Source organism: Plutella xylostella, chromosome 19 (assembly GCF_932276165.1).
Source record: "Plutella xylostella chromosome 19, ilPluXylo3.1, whole genome shotgun sequence".
Lineage (NCBI taxonomy): Eukaryota > Metazoa > Arthropoda > Insecta > Lepidoptera > Plutellidae > Plutella > Plutella xylostella.
The window spans coordinates 8,771,190-8,793,022 of NC_063999.1; the positions used below are offsets into that span (position 1 = coordinate 8,771,190).

The window sequence follows — 21,833 nt, forward strand, 5'->3', positions numbered from 1 at the left end:
ATGGCTACGGCTATGGGGGAACGACTTTGATGATGATGATGAATGCAAGGTTGGTCTAAGTTTCATCTGGCAACTCTACTAAATACTTTTTTGACATTCACTCATTTATTCAATTCATTCGTTCATTTTATTTTGTTGGAAAAAGTTGTGTTGTTTGTTGTGAATCTCGTGTTATTTTTATAAATGTAATACTGAGTTGTTGACAAACGGGATCAAGTAAATCCAAATCCATTTTGCATTTAGTTACCAAGGAGTTACGAACGGTACGGTAATTTATTTATATTTTATTCTCATACCATCAATCATCCATACCTAACTATTTATAGTTACAAAACTTGCAAAAAACTATTCTATCATAAATAAATACTCGTCTTCACATAATAAATTTACCGTGAACTTACTGACTTTCAGGTTATGCTGCAGTAATGGCCAGTACATTAGATTCAGTTGAAGATGAATCTTTCATCATCTTAGGGTCTTCCCCTGGAACTAGTATGGACGTTAAATGCAATGGTGCCGGTCTACCGATAACTGAAACACCTCTAAAAGCGGCTGATATTGAGGAGGCCATGAAAGATCTGTCTCTGACCGCAAATATGGCTTTCAAGGCTCATTTCAAGCTTGGTGATTGTGTAAGTAAACAGTTATGTTTATTTGTTTTAAGAGAATGCTGGAATGGATGGTTTCTATTGGTAATTCTCAAGGACTTACAATATAGCTTCAATGAGCTGGAAATTTTCTGCATTTGCCTCTGCTATCAGGGAAATCCATGCTGGCACGATTTTACAACAATATCCCGTGCACAATTTGTGCAAGCGTACATGCGGTCCAGCAGTCCTACTTAACCCAACCTAGGTCATTCATACCCCTATTCCCAATAGTAAAGTAAGAATGTCCCTAAAAATGTTACTGAGTTGTTATCTTTAATATTGTGACCCAAATGATTGCAAAGATCCTGTAATCCTAATTGAGTTTTTTTAAGTTGTATTTTTCCACATTATATTAGTTGTTGGGCTAAAAGCAGGACTGACCTCTCCATTGATAGGCAGTCCTTCATCAATATTTATATTTTATTCAACTATATTATAGAGTTTAGTCCCACTAATACATCTCCTATATCTATTGTTTACATTCCTATCACTATAAATGGTTTTGTGCAAGAGAGTTTCTCAGAACCACACATCAGCACTTCAAGTTGGCTTGACTTAAGATCGAATTACTGTCTGTTCGGCTATATGCAGGACTAGAGAACTTTTACAGCTCACAGTTTTACTTTTATAGCACAAGTGGACTTAATGCTAAATGCATATTCTACTAGTCAAACTACCTACATAAAGGTTCAGTAGCAGACACTACAAAAAATACACATAATTGTATGTACAATCCTTAAATCTCTTGAAATCAGGCACAATATAAATTTATTCTTGTCAGGTGTGATATCACTACTATGGGATGCAAAATATTAAAGAGTGTGAAAACGAAAGTACTACTTTACTGTACAGTCCCTTTGAGCAAGATTTCTAGTTAATAGCTTTTCATATTATAGCAAATTTATATAGTAAGTATACATACAACAGTTGCACACTATGTACAGTTGTTGGTAAAGTAATAGTTATGAGTGGTATGTTATGACTATGACCCATGTTGTGACTCACCTCTTTCATTTTCAAATCTAATATTATGCCTGCACTTGTAACTGATTGATAAGTCAAAATACAAACCTGCATTAGAATAAAATAGTATCTAGGTTCTTATAATATTAATCATTATGTATTAATAAGATATTTCATTTTTAATTTTCATATTTTTGAGGACACCTCATACATAGAACATAGGCATCATATCATAATGATTTATTTCCTTTCACATAGGTTTCAAATGATGTAGCTGGTATTGAATCATATTACTAATCTTATCTCAACAATATTAATACCTGGAAGCCATCAAACTAGCAATATTTGTTGTGCAACCTACTAAGATATTAATACCTACTTACAAATTACAAACTGTACTATGATTCTTTGATTTATTGCATGTCAATAATTAATTAATTATTATTATACATAAAGTTCATAAATAAATAGTAAAAAGTGAGTTTAAAACCTTTAACCATGCAGTATTTACAACTCATTTGTATACCAGTCCTAATTGGTAATCTGTGATCAGACAATAGATTTTTAATTACTTCTGATTTTCCCTAATGTGACAGGTGCAGGAAGATTTTTTTATTATTATTAGGGTTTTTACTTTTAAGTAGTTGCTTATAAGTACCATTAGTTGCAGACATAAAAAATCTATAAAATCGCTCAACGTTGAGTTGTATGTGTGTTGCGTACCTAATATGACGTAGGTAGATATAATCATATTGATAGAGGTAAGAAAAATGCCCCCCCTAAAAGGGACTTTACCATGGCGCTTATGAAAATGGAAATAACATTTATTTCCTTCAGTATTTTACTAGCAGGTCATACTAAAGTAGGTATGCTGTAACAGAGGATTGCAAAAGTTTTTATTTTTTTGCATTGGTTTAAGTTTTTAAATTATTTTGGTAAGTGTTTAAGTTCGTATTACATTATAGTTGTCCCAGTGGCGGATTTACCTATAGGCCAAAAAGGCCAGTGCCTAGGGCGGCAGATTGAGAGGGGCGGCAAATTTGGCAAATAAGTAGTTTTTTTTTTATAATTAATTATACGTGTATCATCTGTACCATCCATATATAAATTACTATTATAAAATACGAAAACGATTAATAAACGCTTTGTAATATTTCGATGAAACCGGATCCTGGATCATTACATACATATACGAGTAGATCTATCTTTGCTACTGCGAAAACAGAATTTGGAGCATATTATTATTTATCCAAACTTGGATAGCACTTCGCATTGCACACCGCTGCCCCCCTACTCTTGAAAGGCAATGTATTGCGTCTGTCTTGCGTTGGCAACATTTAGATTTTGGCCAAAAAAGTCTTTTAGCGTTTTTGTAAAATAACTTCTAAATTGTATGCATTATATTCTTGTTTCTAGGTTCTTAAAATAGGCATTACCTAGCTGATTACATAAGTATTTTTAGTCTTTGGGGCCGTCCATTAATCACGTGAGGCTCAAAGGCCCCCCCTCCTTGGAGGGGGTACGGAAAACCTCACGAAACATCACGAGGGGGGAGGGGGGCGGGTCTCGTTAGACATCACGTGTATTAATTTTTTGACAAAAAGCGCTAGGTATTTCTGAACCGAAATTTTGAACGACGCAAAATTTTCTACAATAATAAAATGAGAAAAATGACCTCACGTGATTAATGGACGGCCCCTTTGTAAAAACGCTTTTGAAGAGAAGTTATGATTTTTTAAATGTTGACAACGAAAGACAGACGCAATACATTGCCTTTCAAGAGTAGGGGGGCTGAACGAATGAACCGATTTAGTTTTTTTTGTATCACATGTGTTCTACGGGAGAGTGTTCTTAGACAATAACTTTGCTTAAAATCGATTTTTAAAAGTTACATATGTTTTACGCTTTAAAGTCTTTTTACGGGTTTTTTATTTGCCTGTCAAATTAAACTTTTTAGGTTAAAATTAAACTCTTCAGTACATAGCGGGTTGCAAAAATAATCTTATTAAATGACAGAAATATGACAGAAATATGATTAAGTTCACAATCGTACTAATAACGGAAATAAACTAACGTATTGAATTTCAAAAGTCAGTAGGGGCGGCAAAATATTAATGGCCTACGGGCGGCAAATTTGTAAATCCGCCACTGAGTTGTCCCTTGCTATAATGATGAGTGATCGGTTCCTAATTTCCTGTATGAGCTATCCAGCTATTGATATTTAATGGGGTCAGTTTAGAATATTTGGAACACACGACTTAATAAATAATATTATATAAGTACATAATAATACCCATAATTGAGTACAACCTACACATGTCATCTTTACTGCAGGTACCTATTTTGTTTACACATTCCTTAACGTCACATCTTTGCCTTTCTTAGAACATTCCTCATTCCTCATTGTAAACACTCAAATTACATCTCCATCCATTTAGTTTGTTTGTGTTTTAGTTCAGTAGTACATTGTGCGTTCATATATCAGTCAATCTCTCAGTCATCGTTTCATTCCTGTGATATTATAAGTTGTGTAAGTGAATCACTAACTTTTTTTTTCCCATACATAATCTCAAATCAATTTTAATTATAACTTCAATAATATGATTACTTATACTCTTTTTTTAAAGATTTGTTTTTAAATACATAAATACCTAATTAAATTACTTATAAAATCAGTCATCACAAGAAAAGCTGGTGACTCAGCCGCAGTGCATCTTGGTCAACGGTTACGTAGATAAATAAACGTCACTACAGTTCGATTAGGGGGAAAAGTTTTTTTTTATATAAATTCAGTTTGCGAATATATTTTTATAATATGTTGCCTAAAGATAAAGATGTATCCTGTGTAGGTACTTACTAATACCTGAAGTTACTTTTTAAACTAAGCGTACAGTCAACTTATGAAAAAGCTGTTAGCCATAACGATTCCTATTATTTATTTGTTCCAAGCACTTAAATATAGTATTTTTTTTATTCATCAATAACTCTCTACTATAACATATTCTATTCTATTCTTTCTCAGCCGTCCCCAGCCAGTCTGATGGCAGCCAGCACCATAGTATCCGAAGACAAGACCACAGAGCAGCTGCAGAAGAGATTCGGGGAGATCCTGGACGAAAATGTCATCCTCAAAGAGACTTTAAAGCAGAACAACGAGTCTATGAAAGAACAGTTCCTCCTCATAGCGTCCTGTCAGGAAGACATGCTGAATACCCACAAGATGCATAGGGAGAAGTTTGAGGAGACGCGCGGATTGGTGGAGAAGGTTAGTTGGTGGTTGGTGGCAGCCAATCATAGGCCGTTGTTTTTGTAGTGTGCTTGTGTATAGGCACGCGATTGGATGTAGAGTTCCTTGAATCGTTTGATTGTTGTTGGTGAACATTGCGGAGGTTTTATAATCGATAGGTATACTGTTCCCGCGCGCAATATCCAATGACACGTATTTTAAACACGTCAGTTAACACTTAAAGCTATCTGTTAATTAATTTATAGAAATCTGCTATCAGTATTATGTTTTAGCACTTGAACAATACTTACCTTAACAATGTAAGTATCTACTATGATGACAAAATGTGTGATTTTGTAATCATAAAGTCGTACGAGGTTCATATCTACATATTCTCACATATCATTTATAAGACGTTTTATGTACATTTTATGTAGGCTCATCCAAGAATTTCTAATGTTCACTACATTGAAATTACAATTACTTTTTATATACTTTTCAGTTACGTATAGAGAACAAAAAACTCAAGATGGAAATGTCGCGGCTATCCGATTCCGCGTCCAATTCGCAGCCCAACAGTGTCAACGCAGTGGATAATCTGACCAAATCCCAGCAGTTGCCGGATCAGTCGGGTGATAAATCCGGCGAGCAGTCTGCTCCGCTGTCGACTATCGAGTTTGTGACGTCGCCTGACGATGACGTCATCAACAAGTTGACGGCTCAACTTGAGCTGGTTGAGAAGCAACGGAGACAGGTGAGGGTCTTTTAAGTTTTGTATGTGAATTTGAAGCTACTGTTGTATGGACCACAGATATATTGACATAGATTACGCAAGTATCAAGATTTGTATTGAAACCAAGCATGCCTAAATACGTAGCGACTCGAGCGCTCGACTACGAAGCGTCCGTAGTCGAGCGGGCCTCAGTGATCGTAACTGATCGCTGAGGTAAAGCAACAACTGACACGGTCAGCCATTGGATGGGTGACCAATTTCAAGTGGTGCTTTTCTGGACGCTTCCGTGCTTCAGACGGCACGTTAAGCCGTGGGTCCCGGTTGCTGCTTCGGCAGCAGTCGTTAAGCCTAGTCAGAGGCCTTCGGGCGGCTTGAAAACATCTGACAGTCGGGTTGCCCACTTACCCGACAAATCTCTCAGCACAAGCTTGCTTGTGTCGGGGTCCACCAACCCGCACTTGGCCAGCGTGCTGGACTAGGCCTAAACCTTTCCTTCATTGGAAGGAGACCCGTGCCCCAGCAGTGGGGACGTAATGGGTCGTGATGATGTCTAAATACTATCTCCATTTTCACCAGTTAAACTCACTGGCGGCATCTATGCTATCTACATAACTTTACTGTGATGTGGACCACACACTGCGGTGATACTTTAAAATCTTTTCAATATTTGCTAAAACCGACTTATTGGCAATAGAAAAGGGGTTTTTATGCGCGAATCGACTCGCGTTTGGCCCTTGAAAAAACTGTTTATTAGAAAGAAAGAAAAAGATTTTATTTGGTACTGCACAAATACACCGAACGAATACAAAAAACAATACAATTTAAATTAAATTTTTATTATAGGTACCTTTATTTGTTAATTTCAGGTGATAGTGGACAACGAGAAGCTGTCGTGGCAGAAGGAGTCCCTGGAGAGCATCGTGGACGCCACCAGCAAGGAGAGAGATGCACTCAAGGAGAAACTTAGGAACGCAGAGGTAAGCAAGACATCGGCATTATTGTTCACATCACAATACAAAACAACATCAATAGGTAAGGTAATATATTATAACAATGAGATAATTATGTGCAACAAAAGAAGCAATATATTTGTTGTAAAATCAATATATTTTAGATGAAAGTCAACTAAAAACTACTACAACGGGCGTTTATATTGTAGAAGAAGAACTAAGCCAAAACTTTAAAAAAACACCTCTAGGGATTCTAAATTTTAAAATAATCTGCCCTTAAAATATACAATAAACTTAACCTATTAAACGGTTTTAACTACTTTGAATTAATTTAAAATTAGTCTAATCATACACTTGCTACAACATCGCTACGCCTACAATTCCGTTTTGACATATTTTTTGAGGCTTATCAAAATAAAAATATAAAACAAATTAAAGCCCAAATAAAGCAGTACATTGTACGATTTCTATGTATAAAAATACCTTTTAACCGACTTCAAAAAAAGGAGGAGGTTCTCAATTCGTCGGGTTTTTTTTTATGTATGTTCACCGATTACTCGCCGTTTGTGAACCGATTTTGAAAATTATTTTTTTGTTGTATTGGGTTGAGCTCCCAGGTGGTCCCATTTTTTTTCAGAATTTTATCTCACCTCTAAGGGTGGGTAAAGAGTAAAGGGGTAAAAACAGGGTATGAATTTCCATTTTGGACACATATTAACCGATTCTAATGAAATTAAGAACATAAATATAGTTCTTATAACAAAAAAATATGATGGTGACCTTGAGCTGATCTGATGATGGAAACGGAAGGCAGTCAAGGGAACTCCTCAACGGTATATAGCAACTACCTCGTGTTTAGGCTTGAATGATTCGTATTGATTAGTAGGACTTTTTGGTATCATTTGCATCTTACTTTTGATTAAAAATTATTGCAAATAAACTAAAAATAATAAAATAAAATAATAATTAAAAAGAAAAAGTCAGTTTTTTATTTTATTTATTTATTATTATTATCCCACCATCGTCTTTGCTTTCTTCTTATTTTCCTTTTTTCTTTCCCTTGCTTTAATTTATATAATAAAAATATGTCAACCCGAAAGTAATAGCTCGTCGTCCACCGTGTTTGCCGATTCGGAATGTTATGAGCGTTCGCCGAGCATGTGGTTGGTGTTTGCGACTTTGTTTGCTGTTTGCCGTGTTTGTGACAAACAGCAAGCGTGTGGATGGGGATTTACGTTAGTGAGTTACATGCCATAAGAAATATCGCTTACTTTTTGTTGAAACAGTTTTGCTATAACTATTACAGTTGGAGTCATCACGACGCGAGGAGGCGCTGGTAGATGAGATGAGGGTGCTGAAGTTCCACTTCGAACAGCTGCACAAGAAGCACGAGCAATGCAGTAGCAGTGTGGTGAGTACTAGTTTTAGAGCGGAGCGTGGGACGCCCCACGGCGCTACTGGTCGAACTTTATGCTGGCACCTGACTTGGCTATTCGTATTTGTACTTGTATGTTATCCACCAACCCGCACTAGGTCAGCGTGTTGAACTAGGCCTAAAACACTTCCTTCATTGGAAGGAGACCCGTGCCCCAGCAGTGGGGACGTGACGGGTCGTGATGATGATTGAATGTTTGCTGTTTTTGGCAAATACCAAACATGTAGGCAAATTCGGCAATAATTGTGGCGAATATATTGACCTCATATGGCAGTTTTGGTTAGTCCCTTACAGTGTAAGGTTTGTTTCAAAGATATCAATCACTTTGCTCACTTCTATTTCTTTTTTGTAGCAAGAAACATCAACAGAAGAGTTGAACCGTCGCGACGCCACAATACAGCAGCTGGAGCGCAAAGTTACCGCGCTGTCGGGCGAGCTGCAGGCCGCTCAGATGAAGATATTCGAGCACGAGAGCGTTAAGGTAACGACATAGGACCAGTTTTTTAATCCCAAGTTAAGGACTTAGATAATTTACTGAACGACACATATTCATTATTATACAACCTGCACATGAAGATGTGCACACCTTATACATATATGGCATTTATATTCTAAACGATGTCTTAAATTCAAATTCTAACCTTTGGGTAAAGGGGAGCACTAATATTGGCTGTAAGTAGATGTAGAATTGGGTGCAGCAATGCACCTCTGCCTACCCCGCAAGGGAGTACATTAGTAAAAGGCGTGAGTGTGTATGTAGAATTGTTTATTTAAAATCTTAGACCAATTATTCTACACTTTTTCTTATTTATTTGTATTTTTGATACAAAAAAATAAACATAGTGCAGTCATTAAAAGAAATAACGTGTCCATCTTATGATATTTTATGAACGAGTAACATATAAATAAATATTTTAAACTTGGTCAGATGGAGTTGGCGCGACAGAAGGCAGGCAACGCGGACATCGTGAAGATGTACCGGGAGCAGCTGCAGGACCTGCACAACCGACTCAAGGAGGCGCAGACCACGGTCAGTACCAGCATCATCATCATCATAGACATAGACACATCTCTATTCTATTCTATTCTCTATGGGGGTGTAAGTACCTGCACCTGGCTCTCTCGAGTGGAACCGTTGTGCATATCCCCAAGGTCTAAACTGCCTTCCTAAGCTTGGACCATTTCCCACCACGCTGGTCCACGCGGGTTGGTGGGTTCACATATCTAGATGTGCTAAATCTAGATATGCAGGTTTCCTCACGATGTTTTCCTTCACCGTAAGAGCGATGGTATACATTGTATTTAAATTCAAAGAACTCATTGGTACATGTCAGCGCCGGGATTCGAACCCGCATCTCTTGCGTGAGAAGCGGGAGCTTACCCGACTGAGCTACCACCGCTCTACACACATCCTTTATTTACAAAAAATACACATCACAAATACAAAACAACATCAACAATTATATGATTCATTTAAGGGGATCCCTAAAGCTAAAATGCTAAAGTCGGCTTGATATACTTGATTAGATTGGAAAAACGGTGGCTTCTATCACATTGATAAAAATATATTTTGTAGCAGAGGGTATACTGAACATGTTAGTTGCTTATAAATTGGTGCAGGATTATAATAAGTATGTTAAAAAAAATTGAAAACACACCATGTCTTTTGCCATTTTTTGACTTATTATGAAAAAACCCTCGAAATCAGAGGGCCCATTTTCATGGAATCTTATATGTATGTGTAGGTTATTAAATTCTTAACAAAGTTACCTTAAACAGTTGGATTTAATGGACCAGAAGTCAACTTTTTTTGCAAAAAACTAATAAATTCCGGTTTAAAAATGATGACACCGTGACAGATTTCAGATTTCTTCAGTCGTCGCCCTGGTGGCCGCCTGTTAGGAGCGATACCCACGCCATTTTATATTTTATCAAATATTTCACAAAAACTGATTAAATCAACAAATTATGACTACAAGTATTATAATACATATGCATTTGCTATGGAAAGTTAATTTTCTAATCATTTTAGATGCAGAAAAGCCGAAAATTCTTAGAAAACATTTCGCCTTTTCGATTTGTTTACATTTTTTACTATAGAGTTACAGATGCATAGATAAAGGTAAACATTGCACATAATGACACTTATTAGATTCTCCGAATAAGAACTATACGGTCAATGCAGTATGCCAAAGCGCGAGCCTGTTTATATTCTGAGGGGTAATTTATTTTATTTTAACGGTTGTGTATGGTAGGTAAGCTACACAATATACAGGGTGTTGAAAAGTAAGTTCATAATTTGTTTTATTTTAAACCAAAAACCGTAGTTAATTAAAAATATATATATTTTAAGATGTGGTAGTCTGTACACTACAGGTTGTTAAAAATAAGTAAGTATTTTTAAAAATTGAAGATCTAAAATTTACATAATTTTTTAAATCTATTTAACAAGCTTTGCAAAAAAGCGGTTAAGTGCGACTGTATCTCGCCATGAAAAAAATGAAATGTTTACTGTAGCTATGAATTTTATGCGTTACAAGTGGAATAAAATACCGCATAATATTACGTACAACTATGTAAGAGCCTAGTTTTAAAAAAAAAACTCATAAGAAAATATTAAATACACAGGTTTTTTAACCCCTGAAGGAAATAGAGGGGTGTTATAAGTTAAAAGTAAGGGCTGAATTTTTTTTTTAATTAGGGTGATAGGTAATGTATATTTTTAATGATTTTTTCAAATAGATAAATGTTATACCATTTTTAAATTGCCATAAAATTACCTATAGTTATAGTTATAGAAAAGGGCAGGGCTACCAGTGCCCATTCGCCACTGCAACCTAAAAGATCTATAAATTATGACTCCCCATGCCGAGTCTCACTCTACAGGCCCAGGTCTTTTATAAACCTGATATTACCTATACAGGATGTTGCAAAAAGGGTATACTGTGCCGAAAGGGTTTGACTCAGGGGTTATTCTGAACAACTTTTGTTCTCCGAGTTTTGGAAATTCTCGAAAAATAAATTCGGTCTCTATAGTAAAAAGTCACGTGATCGAATAAGTTTCTATGTAAAAGGTTTTGTTACGTGAATTTTCAAAATTGTAGAAGAAAAGTGGATCAGAATGGCACCTAAATCCACTTTTGGCTAAGCTTTATACCCTTTTTTCAATACCTTGTATAAAATATCGTCAGCGTCACCTTAGATCGTAATCATCGTAACTACTCGTGACCAAATTTTAGAGGAGACAAAAATACTGTTTTATTTGTAGTTCTAGTTGGCATACTACCCACCTAAAGTTTTTTTTAACTAGCTTAAAAATGATTTGTTTAGACAGTCTATCTTCCTGTTCAACCGCAGCCTGAGTGCCAGTGACTCAATGACTGAAAGGAGGCCATTAGTGCTCCTAAATAAATAAAGCAGGCCTGTAGATTATCTTTCAGTGTACCGACACATCTGATTGCTGTAAGAGCCTGATAAGCTCTTCGAACGAGTCATACCTCTGTGGTGGTACGGTTTCGACCTTTCGGACAGTCAGTTTGGCATCCGAAATGCGGATTCGAATAGTGGGTACAATACTTTGCGTTCGTTCACTGTCGGAGCAGGATAAGAACCACGGGCGAGTTGTTGCGCTGGCTGTTTGCTTAAAAATAGTAACCGCGTTCAACTCTATCCCCTAGAGGGCGAACCTTTAGGGCGGCTCTTGTATACCATCACTTGTCTTCTTATCTGCAGAAAATTGACAGAGGTCATACGTGTCTAACAAGTACATTAAGGATGCGAAAAGAGAGGGTTTGTTTTCACTGAAGAAGTTCAGTTGCGGAGTTCCACAGCGGTAGGTCTTGGACCCCTCTGCTGTGGAACTTGGCATACAACGCGGTCCTGCAAATCAAGCTCGCAAACGGCGTTAGCACAGTGCATTTTTCTAATGTCACACAGGTCGTAAGGTAGGCTGAGAGCCTCCTTCGGGGATGACATCCCAATGATTCATTACGAAAAAATTGCTGCAGCTGTGCTCGCCATGCAGTGCATGGGCTACTTCCGAATCTGGGGGGCTGTTGCAAAGGAGTCCGTTGCCTCTATACGGTACGGGTTCCGTGCGATCTATGATCCTTCCGGCACCTGTCTTGTCAAGTCGAAGAGAATGGCTCGTATTCGACGCAACCTGCAGTACTGGTGGGATTGGTTGGAGGACAGGACAGCAGGAAGCTGCAGCAGCCGTCATGCTGTGATTCGACGCATAGATGCAAAAAAAAGTTGAAAGTAACTTCATGTTAATAAAATATTAGATCTTAATTTAACAACATAACATTGCAAAAAAAAATTAACATTGTTGAGTATGTTATTGTAATTTACTAAAGTAGTAATAAAAACAAAGGCTTATTGCATAGTTTTCGTTAACGTTCGCCTACATCGCACGTTGTATATGAGAATAAAGGGTATAATTACTAAGTTTTCTTGTTTAAAAATCACGGTTTGGGGTTTAGAGGAAAACAAATGGTAAAATGCGGAATACAGTTTTTTTTTTTCGAATAAAGAGGAAAACATGTGAATTCAAAAAACGTTTCTATTGACACCAAAGAGTACTTTTCGCCGAGAAAAGTGGAGTTACAATGTTTGCGATCTAAAGTGATGATAGAACTAGAACTTATTTTTTCAGTTCACCTGCTGTTGAGTGAAATCGTAATTAGGTAAATGACTCCTTGACATGAAAATAACTTTTTTTTTATAATCGTTATAACAAAACCGTTTTTTTAATACAGCAATATTTGTAGGTGTACTTACAGTGAGCAAAAGAGCGCAGCAAGGTGTAAATTATTTGGTTTTTAAGAAACAAAAATATTATTTCTATCATATCCCAAATACACATAAGTACTTTAAAAAAAAATACACACTCTCGCCTTGTACTAATGTACTCCCTTGCGGGGGTACTTACATGTTATTATTTTTCTGGTGACCTCCCCATATCCCTTTGCCAGCTACGTAACCTTTTGTGATACCCTGTATATGCAGAGTTCTGCAAACTACTGTTCTGCTTTTGAAACACTAACTAAAAGGTCACGTGACCAAAAAAAAATTATATGAAGAAGCGTTTTTTTCATGAATATAAAAAATTACGTAGGATAAAAGTATTTCAGAGTGACGCCTGAGTAACGCCCTTTCGGCTAACTATACTTTTTTTATTACACGGGGGCAGAGTTTAATACAACACCCTGAACTATTAAACTCTGATAATATTTTCGCGATTTTTTTACATTCTGATTTCATTTCCTGGCTTAGAAATAACATCAATAACATGCTGCACACGTAGGTTTCGGCATAGTATTAAACCCTTTTTGCAACAACCTGTATAAATATCGGCACGGGTACGACTTTATATAGGTATATAATTAATTATTAAATATTAAAAATACTTTCAAATAAAAATAAATATTTTCGTATCACAAAACAATATTACTTACTTAGTATATTTTTAACAAAGTGGCATGTCTTCACTTTTATGTTTTCGAGTACTATGTTAAAATTTCATGTCATTGTCCGTAGAACGCCCCGCATACCTCAACCCCCCCTCACTAGATTTGACAGATTCTGATTTTCTTCCAGCTTTAGTGACAGCCTTAATTTCATTTCATATTTCCTTTAATTTCACTGATATATTTATATCTTTGCAGGTGTTCCAGCCGATCCGCTTCTCAATGAGCACGGACTGCGACGAGTCTAGCTCAGAGTTCGCGAGCTTTGTGTCCAACGTGAAGCTGTACGATAGGACCCTCAAACACCTGGCCGACCTGCTCAATGCCATCACGCATGGGTAAGTGGGTTGTTGGGGTTGGTTAAATGGTTAATTTTGGGTTTAACATTTGAACCAGGATACTATACAGACAAACACGCTTACAACATATAAAAGCCCTCTTTTTTAAGAAAGTTTTTAGCAAAAACTAATCGCCGCAACAGTTTATAGAGACCAAATCTTGTAAAATTAATTTATTACAAGAAATACAATCATGATAATTGAGCATCCTTACCATTAGACCAGATCCCCAATTTTTAAATAACTATTTGGGGTATTTCTTTAGATGTTTGCATAGAAAATGCATTATTTCATACTAACAAATACTCTCTCGGGCTGGTCCACAGCCTGCCCAGCTTGAAACTGCATGCTCCTTTCGTGCCCCCGTAAATCTATCAAAGACTGACGTTTCTTTAGTCACTTATATCTAAAATCCATTTTCACACATTTCACACTCTCTCCCGCAGCACATCAGACAGCCTAGTGGAGTCTCTGGGTCTAGTCCAAAGCCTGCAGGGGTTGAAGCTGGACCGGGGCAGTGCGGACGAGGCCCGTGCCAGTGTGGGAGAACTCAAGACTATGTTGGAGAGACAACATAGCGCCGCACTGAACCATATGTGAGTGTAGTCTATAGTATGTTAGCACATCAGACAGCTTAAAGGACATTCAGATACCGATAATATAGGTATATACTATTGGTAATTAAAAACTATACTATAGCTACTATCGGTAGCCAATTCAATATTAAAAGCAATACAATGATGATATCTATAGTTAGTTGTTCGCCAGCGACGACAACATTGTGCGACGATCGTGGATATGCGGTAAGTACACTAGACTAGACTATACTATCACGGCACATCAGACAGCCTAGTGCAGTCTCTAGGTCTAGTCCAAAGCCTGCAGGGGTTAAAGCTGGACCGGGGCAGTGCGGACGAGGCCCGCGCCAGTGTGGGAGAACTCAAGACTATGTTGGAGCGGCAACACAGCGCCGCACTGAACCATATGTGAGTGTAGACACAGATTACTACATCGTTCAGTACAAAATTTCTAATCCTTGCGTGTGGCGGTGGCACTTCGTCTGGGCTGTGACGTATGTCAGCCGCATCGCTGTGTTTGTGGTGCAAACGTTGACGTGCAGGGGCGCCATGGGCTTCATTGTGTCCGAAGTGCAGGCAGAATCTCACGGCATCACGCAATAAATGATATCGTTCGGAGGGCTCTCATTTCTGCTGACATTCCGGCGGTTCTTGAGCCGCCGGGGTTGAGTCGCAGTGATGGGAGGCGTCCGGACGGTCTCACCTTGATACCGTGGGAGAAAGGTCGGTGCCTGCTCTGGGACGCCACATGCGTCTGCACATTTGCCCCGTCCCACGTGGGGCACACTGCTGGCACGGTGGGTGCGGCTGCCGAGGCGGCTGCACGACAGAAGTGCGTCAAATACGGCCAGTTGATTGCGGGTGGCTATATTTTTGTGCCTCTTGCCATTGAGACCACTGGGGTTTGGGGGGAACAGGGGAGGCAGTTCGTCAGGGAGATTGGGCGACGCTTGAGGAGCCGCGGTTTTGACTACCGCTCTGGGGCGTACCTGGCACAGAGGATCTCCCTTGCCGTGCAGCGCGGCAACGCAGCTAGCGTTATGGGGACTTTTGGGTCGGGTGCGTCCTGGGGTGGTTTATTTAGCTAAGTAAGTTGTGTTTTGTTTGTTTGTTTGTTTTATTATTATTTTTTTGTATTTTATTTTTGACGAAGCTAGGGTGGATTTTATGTTTAACGTTTGATAAATTTTGTATTTTATTTAATAAATGATTTTGACTTTAAATATCCCTATTGAGATAGTAGCCTACACCGTAGCGTGAGCGAGCGTTGTTCACTAAAATACTCTTAAAAGCTCCAGAATCAGTATTCAGTTGTAACGCGTGTGAGCTTCGCTTTTGAAAACTACGATGGACCGCTGCAGCTGGTGGTTTGAGGCTGTCTGACTGGGCGGTAGGTAGTATAGCGCTCAAGTACAGTCAGTTGCATAAGTAACTATACTTTGTCAATCTGAAACTACGATTAGGGCGGTAGGTAGTATAGTGCTCAAGTATATAGAGTGACGGAAGCCTGGTGTAGTGGACTATAGTATCACGACACATCAGACACACATTGCTTCATCGTTCAGTACAAAATGTATAATCGTTTGCAATAGAATCCAACAATCATGTAAACAAATATGGCGGGCTGACATTGACAGCGTATTGTTTATGCCCATAGTGATGTCATAGTGTTCTAATTAGATTAAATATATAAGCCATAGACTATAAAATAAAACTGATTATATATAAAAAGTGTTTATTAAAACAAATTTAAATCTTCGTCTTCGTCATCATCACTATCAGAAGTGTCGCCGGTGACCGTAATTATAAATAGAACCACTGTGTCATCGCTTGCCGGGTCTAAAATGCCGTCGAGCTTTTTCATTTCTTCCTCTTCCTTTTTTCGTTTTGGTTAATTATATTAAGCTCTTGAAAAAAAAATTTGATTGTATTCAAATAATATTAAATTAAAATAATTTATTAAATTAAAAATAAAAGATAACTTCAGATTACGAACAACACTAACTTTTCAATGACTTATAGAGTTCGATGAGTAAAAAACTAAGACAGCTTGTCAAATACTTCGAAATTTTTACGTTGCAAATGTTTTAACAAATTTAACTTATAAATACAAGTTAAACCGTGTTGAAGATAATGTAAAAACAATGGTGCGTTCGTTGAAATCAGACTATGTTCATAATTGCTCGTCAAATGTATGTGATTACGGAGTAATCGTGACAATTTGGTTTGTTTACACTTTACATGATTGTTGGATTCTATTGCAAACGATTATACAATATCTACTGAAATAACTGCCTGTTTAGCGTGTTATGTAATTATGTAGCGTGAGCGAGCGTTGCACGCTAAAATTTGCTTAAAAGCTCAAGCCTAATGGCCAAAGTACAACGCGCGTGAGTAAGTTATACACCAGCATGTAATACACCCAAAGTGTGACGTTATACTACGGTTTTCATATTTAGTTTTTAATGAAATTTGGTCAAAGAATTATCCGATCCCACATAAACTGATGAGCTAGGTCAGAGATGGGCAAGTCCAGTGAGTCACGAGATTACCTCTTTTTTAAATAATAATATGACCTTTTTTAATTTTTTCCAGTGCTCAAATAAGAAGTACCTTGGGGATATTTGAAGGAATATTCCAAGACTACAAGGAAATACTTAAGAAGGGTCTCACTAAACCGGAGAAGGTAAGTGCATTTTCATTTCAAATGCCGAAATGTGTGGACGCAAGTATAGTAAGGCAAAAGGATCAAGCGGTTGTCGGGGTCAAATTAGTAAAAAAATAAATTTGCTTCTCCATAGTAACTACGAGTATGTTGGTTACGTTACGTTTTTGCTATGGGGAGTGAAATAGGTTTTTAACAAATTTCCAAAAATCGTAGAACATTATATCCTAATCCACGGGGAAAGTCATTCCCCATGGAAAAAGGATAAAGATGTATAGAATTACTCCATTTGGGCCTACTATACCATTTTTGCAACACCAGCTACTACCCTATTCACAGCACAAAAGTTTTATCTTTTTGGTATCGTTACGATCTAACTAAGATATTGTGATAGGTGTCGCCCCTCGGTTTATCGACGTATTTTTACAAAACATTACATTGATCACGTCGACTATTTCGTTCACTCGATATCTCAAAAATCTTCTATTGACAGGGTAGCTGTATAATTGTAACGTTTATAATTTATCTTCCAGCCCCCTCAAAGCTCCAACGTAGAAGCGCTAACCTCCGCCCTCCTCGCTCGCGGCACGGAGATCGAGGAACTGAAGCTGGAGCTACAGGGTGCTCGCGCGCAGCTGCTGGCCAGCGTGTCGCTGACGCAGGACGAGGCCGCGCTACTGCAGGCACAGCTCGATGTCTACAAGTGAGTCAAAGACAAATTTTGTAACACCCTGTAGATACTTAGGGGCCGTCCATTAATCACGTGAGGTCGTTTTTCTCATTTTCCCCCCTGGTGATATTTGGTGAGGTTTGGGACCACCCCCCCTCCCCCCCCTGGATCACGTGTATTTTTTTGGAAGTCTATGTAAAGGCAATTTTTTACTAGAAAAAAAATAGGTCATACTACAAATCGTTAAATTTTTTGCGCCGTCCAAAATATCTGTTCAGAAATACCTAATTTTAGACAAAAAATTAATACACGTGATGTCTAACGAGACATCCCCCCTCCCCCCTCGTGATGTTTCGTGAGGTTTTCAGTACCCCCCCTATTTATCAACATTTTATATTATGAATTGTCGCACACATATGCTTTAAATGTGGCCCGCTGCGTAAAATACACAATATTCTTAAATAGGTAGCACATACAGCGACATAACCATAATTCAGTGTTCAAATCCAATAAACCTTTATATCATATATTTCAGGAGTGACTTCGAGGCGGAGCGCGCGTCCCGTGAAAAGATGGCGAGCCAGAAGGAGGAACTCGCGACCGCGCTCCGAGCGGAGCAGAAGAAGACCAAGGAACTGACTGAACAGGTACGGTCTACTAAGTACATATATTAAAGAAAGTCATATTAGTTGACCACATTTTGACCAAAAATTTGTAGGAAGCTAGGTAGAAGCACGCAGGTTACTTTTATCCCAGAATTTAAGACGAGGCGGAGCGTGCGGGCAACAGATAGTAAACTATTGATGTGATTTTAAGTTACGTTGTCTTGTTCCGAAACTGCGAACTGTTGCGAACGTTGCGTTTTAAAAAAGCAGTAGAAAGGTTGCTTGTAAAATATTGCCTTTAGTGATAAGTAAGGCCGCCTATTGTTCTTCCCTTCTAACGTAATTTAAGTTGTTTGGTTTGTTTAATAAAGTTGTTGAAAAAGCAGAAACATTGGTCAGCTAGAATATCATTAGTCGCTAACTATCCAGGGTGCACTGGACGTATATAAGTAACAGAAGTGATACGTCAATCGAGAAGGCTTATTTTCGTGTATTAATAAAATATACTATTTCTTCGCATTACCCTAATCCCTTGTCCACAGTTGGACGAGGTGCGCAAGTTGAACCCCGTGGTACACAAGTCTGCTGTGACCAAGAAGAAGGCAGCCGTCGCCGCCACCGCCGCTGCAGCCGCCGCCAGTGGCGCCGCTAGTGGCGCCGCCACCGGGAATATGGTGAGTTAAACACCATAAATAAGGGCTATGATTTTATTTATATATTATATATTTACAATCATAATTATGTGTATTATTATGTCTGGCTTATCCTTTTCTTATGTTTGTCACCGACACAATGAAGAACAAGATCACAATCCCAAGAAATGACGATGACAAATAGCTATAGAAGAAACTTGACAATGAGACTCCTCTGCAGCGTTTACCATATCGACTGCAGCGGGTCCCGGGTCCAATTTCCGGCAGGTGTTGGCTTTTCCATAATTTGCACCTACCCAATCTTTTATCTTTCGTTTTCATTTTTTATTATAGCATAATTTTGAACAAAAGGTACGCAAGAAGGTCAAACCAATCGCGACGAAGGAGTCTCCAACGGGCAAAGCTGTGACGACCATAGACAAGGCAAAGCAGACCACAGACAAAGCGCTCCGGACCATAGAGAATGGAAACAGTAGCGTAGATAGCAAGGAGGATTCACCCCCTCCGACTAGATACGTGTGTCCTGTGTGTGACAAAGAACAGAGAACTCTCAAGTTGTTGCAAGGACATGTAGAACATTGTCTTCTTTAGGCTTTTTAAAGTTTGCATTTACGTGCTTGTAGAACTATTATTTAGTAATATTACAGATTTATATTTTTGAGAGCTAGGCAGGCTGAAATAAATAAGGATATTATGTACAAAGGAAGTTACATTCTATACAATCACATAAAAGTAACGAATATGGCCTAACTACTGAAAAAAATTGGGTTTTGCTCTTCATATTTATTTTAGGTAATATTTTTTACATAAACAGTTGCAAGAATAGGCTGTAATTAAATAATTAAGTATTTTAATTCTTATACACCTCACGCATTTAATAGTTACTTATCTTTATTGAAACTCACTCTGTTTGTTGAAGTTTATAGCCAGAATTTAAAAGCATTTATTTTGTTGTTACTTATACAAAATGTTCAAGTTAAATACACTAATTTACAACTTTTAATTTATTATTTTAGAAAACATATTCTTTCTTCTATAATATCATGTCCTTATGGACTGACAAAGGTGAGACTCGAAATGTCTTTTGATGTTGTGTTTCTTAACAAAATGATTGAATTTTCCGTTTGTGTAGTGTGGTCAGATATGCGATTGACTTTTTACCTCGTTTGGTCTTTTTAAAGCCTCCAATTTAACATCACCAAACCCTTGCGCAAAAAACATAGCATTTTAGAAGCATTTTCAAAGTTTATCATTTTTAATAATTAAGTGTTATGAAAAGAGCAATAAAGTATCAAATAAATAAAAATAAAAAAATACTGATGCCTATGTTTAGTGCAAACTGACAAATGCTTAGTTATTTCAACTTTGGAATATAAAAGCATGATTGGCGTTCAAACTAAACCGTTTTTACTCTTTCAGTGTGCACAATAACTGATAACCAAGCATGCTGCAATAACAGCCCTTGCCACCCGTGTCATATTCTAATATTACTTTTCTCTATTCCAGGTGTACAAGTGCCCCAAATGCATGCGTTTCTCCAGTGACCAGTACCATGTTATGGAAGATCACTTCGACCTCTGTCTCGACGCAGACTATATGTAAAGTATGTTGGCCTCTTTCTTTCGTATTTGTTTTTAAATGTGATAGACAAGGACGGATAGCGAACTGTTGCCTAAGAGAATGGAGTTTTATAGTATTTTTTTATGGTTTGCGACGGAAGGAAGGAGTGAATGGATTTACTTGTTAATTTTTCCATTAATTATGTCCGTCAAAATTGATTTATAATATCAAAACCTGTAGTGACTGATCAAAATTTGTACGTTGGTCTTTCACGTCACTGCTAGACATCGGCATATGTGCTTAAAGTATAGTAAATTACTTCATTGCAGTGAACTACTGGAAATCTAACGCTCCGTTCTTTAAATTTGATTGTGATAAAAAAGTGAATATAATTGTTAGAGTAATAGAAATTATATTTTGATAGTTACTTTATAGGTACTTAGAACATTATTTCGTATATGCCAAATTATTTCTAAAATGTTTATTAAGACACTTGTGTAGATAACCTTAGCCTTGATAAGTTGAATGTAAAATGTTCTCAAAAGGCTGTAAGGCACCCTAAAAAAAACGTTATGATCTGATATTTTATTAAAAACACCTTACATTTTAAACAGTATAAACTAAACATGTATTTTTTTTGGATTAAAAGAATATTGGTAACGATTCCTAAAAGACAGTCGTAGCGTGGGACGCCCTCAAGCTCGCTAGACCGACCACCTTTTCCAGTCCCGTGGGTCGAAGCTACAGTTACAGTATTACTTCTAAAAGTTTGTTTATGGGGTTTTTCTTTGACAAGTGAAAATAAATTAAGTCACTAGTGCCATTAATTAGTATAGGATAGTTATGTGTAGGTAAACATAAAATAGAATTATATTCCAAAAATATTGTATTTTTACTACAACTCTGAAAAAAAATCATGATAAATGTATACTTACCTAACTCTTCATAATTCGTAATTTTCATTTTTAAATTAATTGACATTTATAAACATAAGTATTTTTTTCTAAACATTATGACATATTTTTTTTCCTAGTTTAGTTTTTATTATCTCTCTCTGTATAATCATTAATTGTTAAATGGTCCTTAATGAGATTTTAGTGAAAAAGAACTAAGTAATTACATATGTTTGTTATTCACGTGTTCATCAAAAAAATATTTGTTACCATCATGCCATTAAATAGACTTATAGACAAATGTTTCACTATAATTATGATTGTTTAAAATAAAGTTATATTTTCGTAATATCTTCTTTCAATTATTATAAATTTATGAAGCAAGAGTAAAAAAAAAACAATAAAATAGATCACAATACACGCAAACATAAAATAAAAATAAA

The 21,833-nt window shown here is 37.2% G+C and overlaps 1 protein-coding gene across 4 annotated transcripts; it reads left to right on the plus strand.

Annotated features, from left to right (window-relative positions):
- The first annotated feature begins 106 nt into the window (after window positions 1–106).
- On the plus strand, window positions 107–21,739 carry LOC105390718 (optineurin). Of its 4 annotated transcripts, none has more exons than XM_048627562.1 (15): window positions 107–263; window positions 412–632; window positions 4,636–4,878; window positions 5,342–5,593; window positions 6,439–6,549; window positions 7,829–7,933; window positions 8,310–8,438; window positions 8,886–8,987; window positions 13,627–13,766; window positions 14,213–14,362; window positions 16,940–17,030; window positions 17,543–17,712; window positions 18,215–18,326; window positions 18,827–18,958; window positions 19,289–19,564. In XM_048627562.1, the coding sequence occupies exons 2-15, from the start codon at window positions 426–428 to the stop codon at window positions 19,526–19,528; spliced, it is 2,184 nt and encodes a 727-aa protein (XP_048483519.1). In that variant the 5' UTR covers window positions 107–263; window positions 412–425; the 3' UTR covers window positions 19,529–19,564. The 4 variants fall into 4 exon arrangements, with proteins under 4 accessions (XP_048483519.1, XP_048483520.1, XP_048483522.1 ...); XM_048627563.1 differs by lacking the exon at window positions 19,289–19,564 and adding an exon at window positions 20,444–21,739 and having other exon boundaries at window positions 139–263; XM_048627564.1 differs by lacking the exons at window positions 107–263; window positions 412–632 and adding exons at window positions 2,467–2,547; window positions 2,955–2,960 and having other exon boundaries at window positions 19,289–19,565.
- The last annotated feature ends 94 nt before the right edge of the window (window positions 21,740–21,833 follow it).

What these genes read in the sequence shown, in the direction of transcription:
- LOC105390718 (XM_048627562.1), top strand. Translation starts at nt 426, where the DNA reads ATGGCCAGTACATTAGATTCAGTTGAAGATGAATCTTTCATCATCTTA. An exon ending in AGCAATGCAGTAGCAGTGTG is followed by an intron (nt 7,934 to 8,309) that starts GTGAGTACTAGT and finishes TCTTTTTTGTAG; the next exon opens with CAAGAAACATCAACAGAAGA. An exon ending in GCACAGCTCGATGTCTACAA is followed by an intron (nt 17,713 to 18,214) that starts GTGAGTCAAAGA and finishes CATATATTTCAG; the next exon opens with GAGTGACTTCGAGGCGGAGC.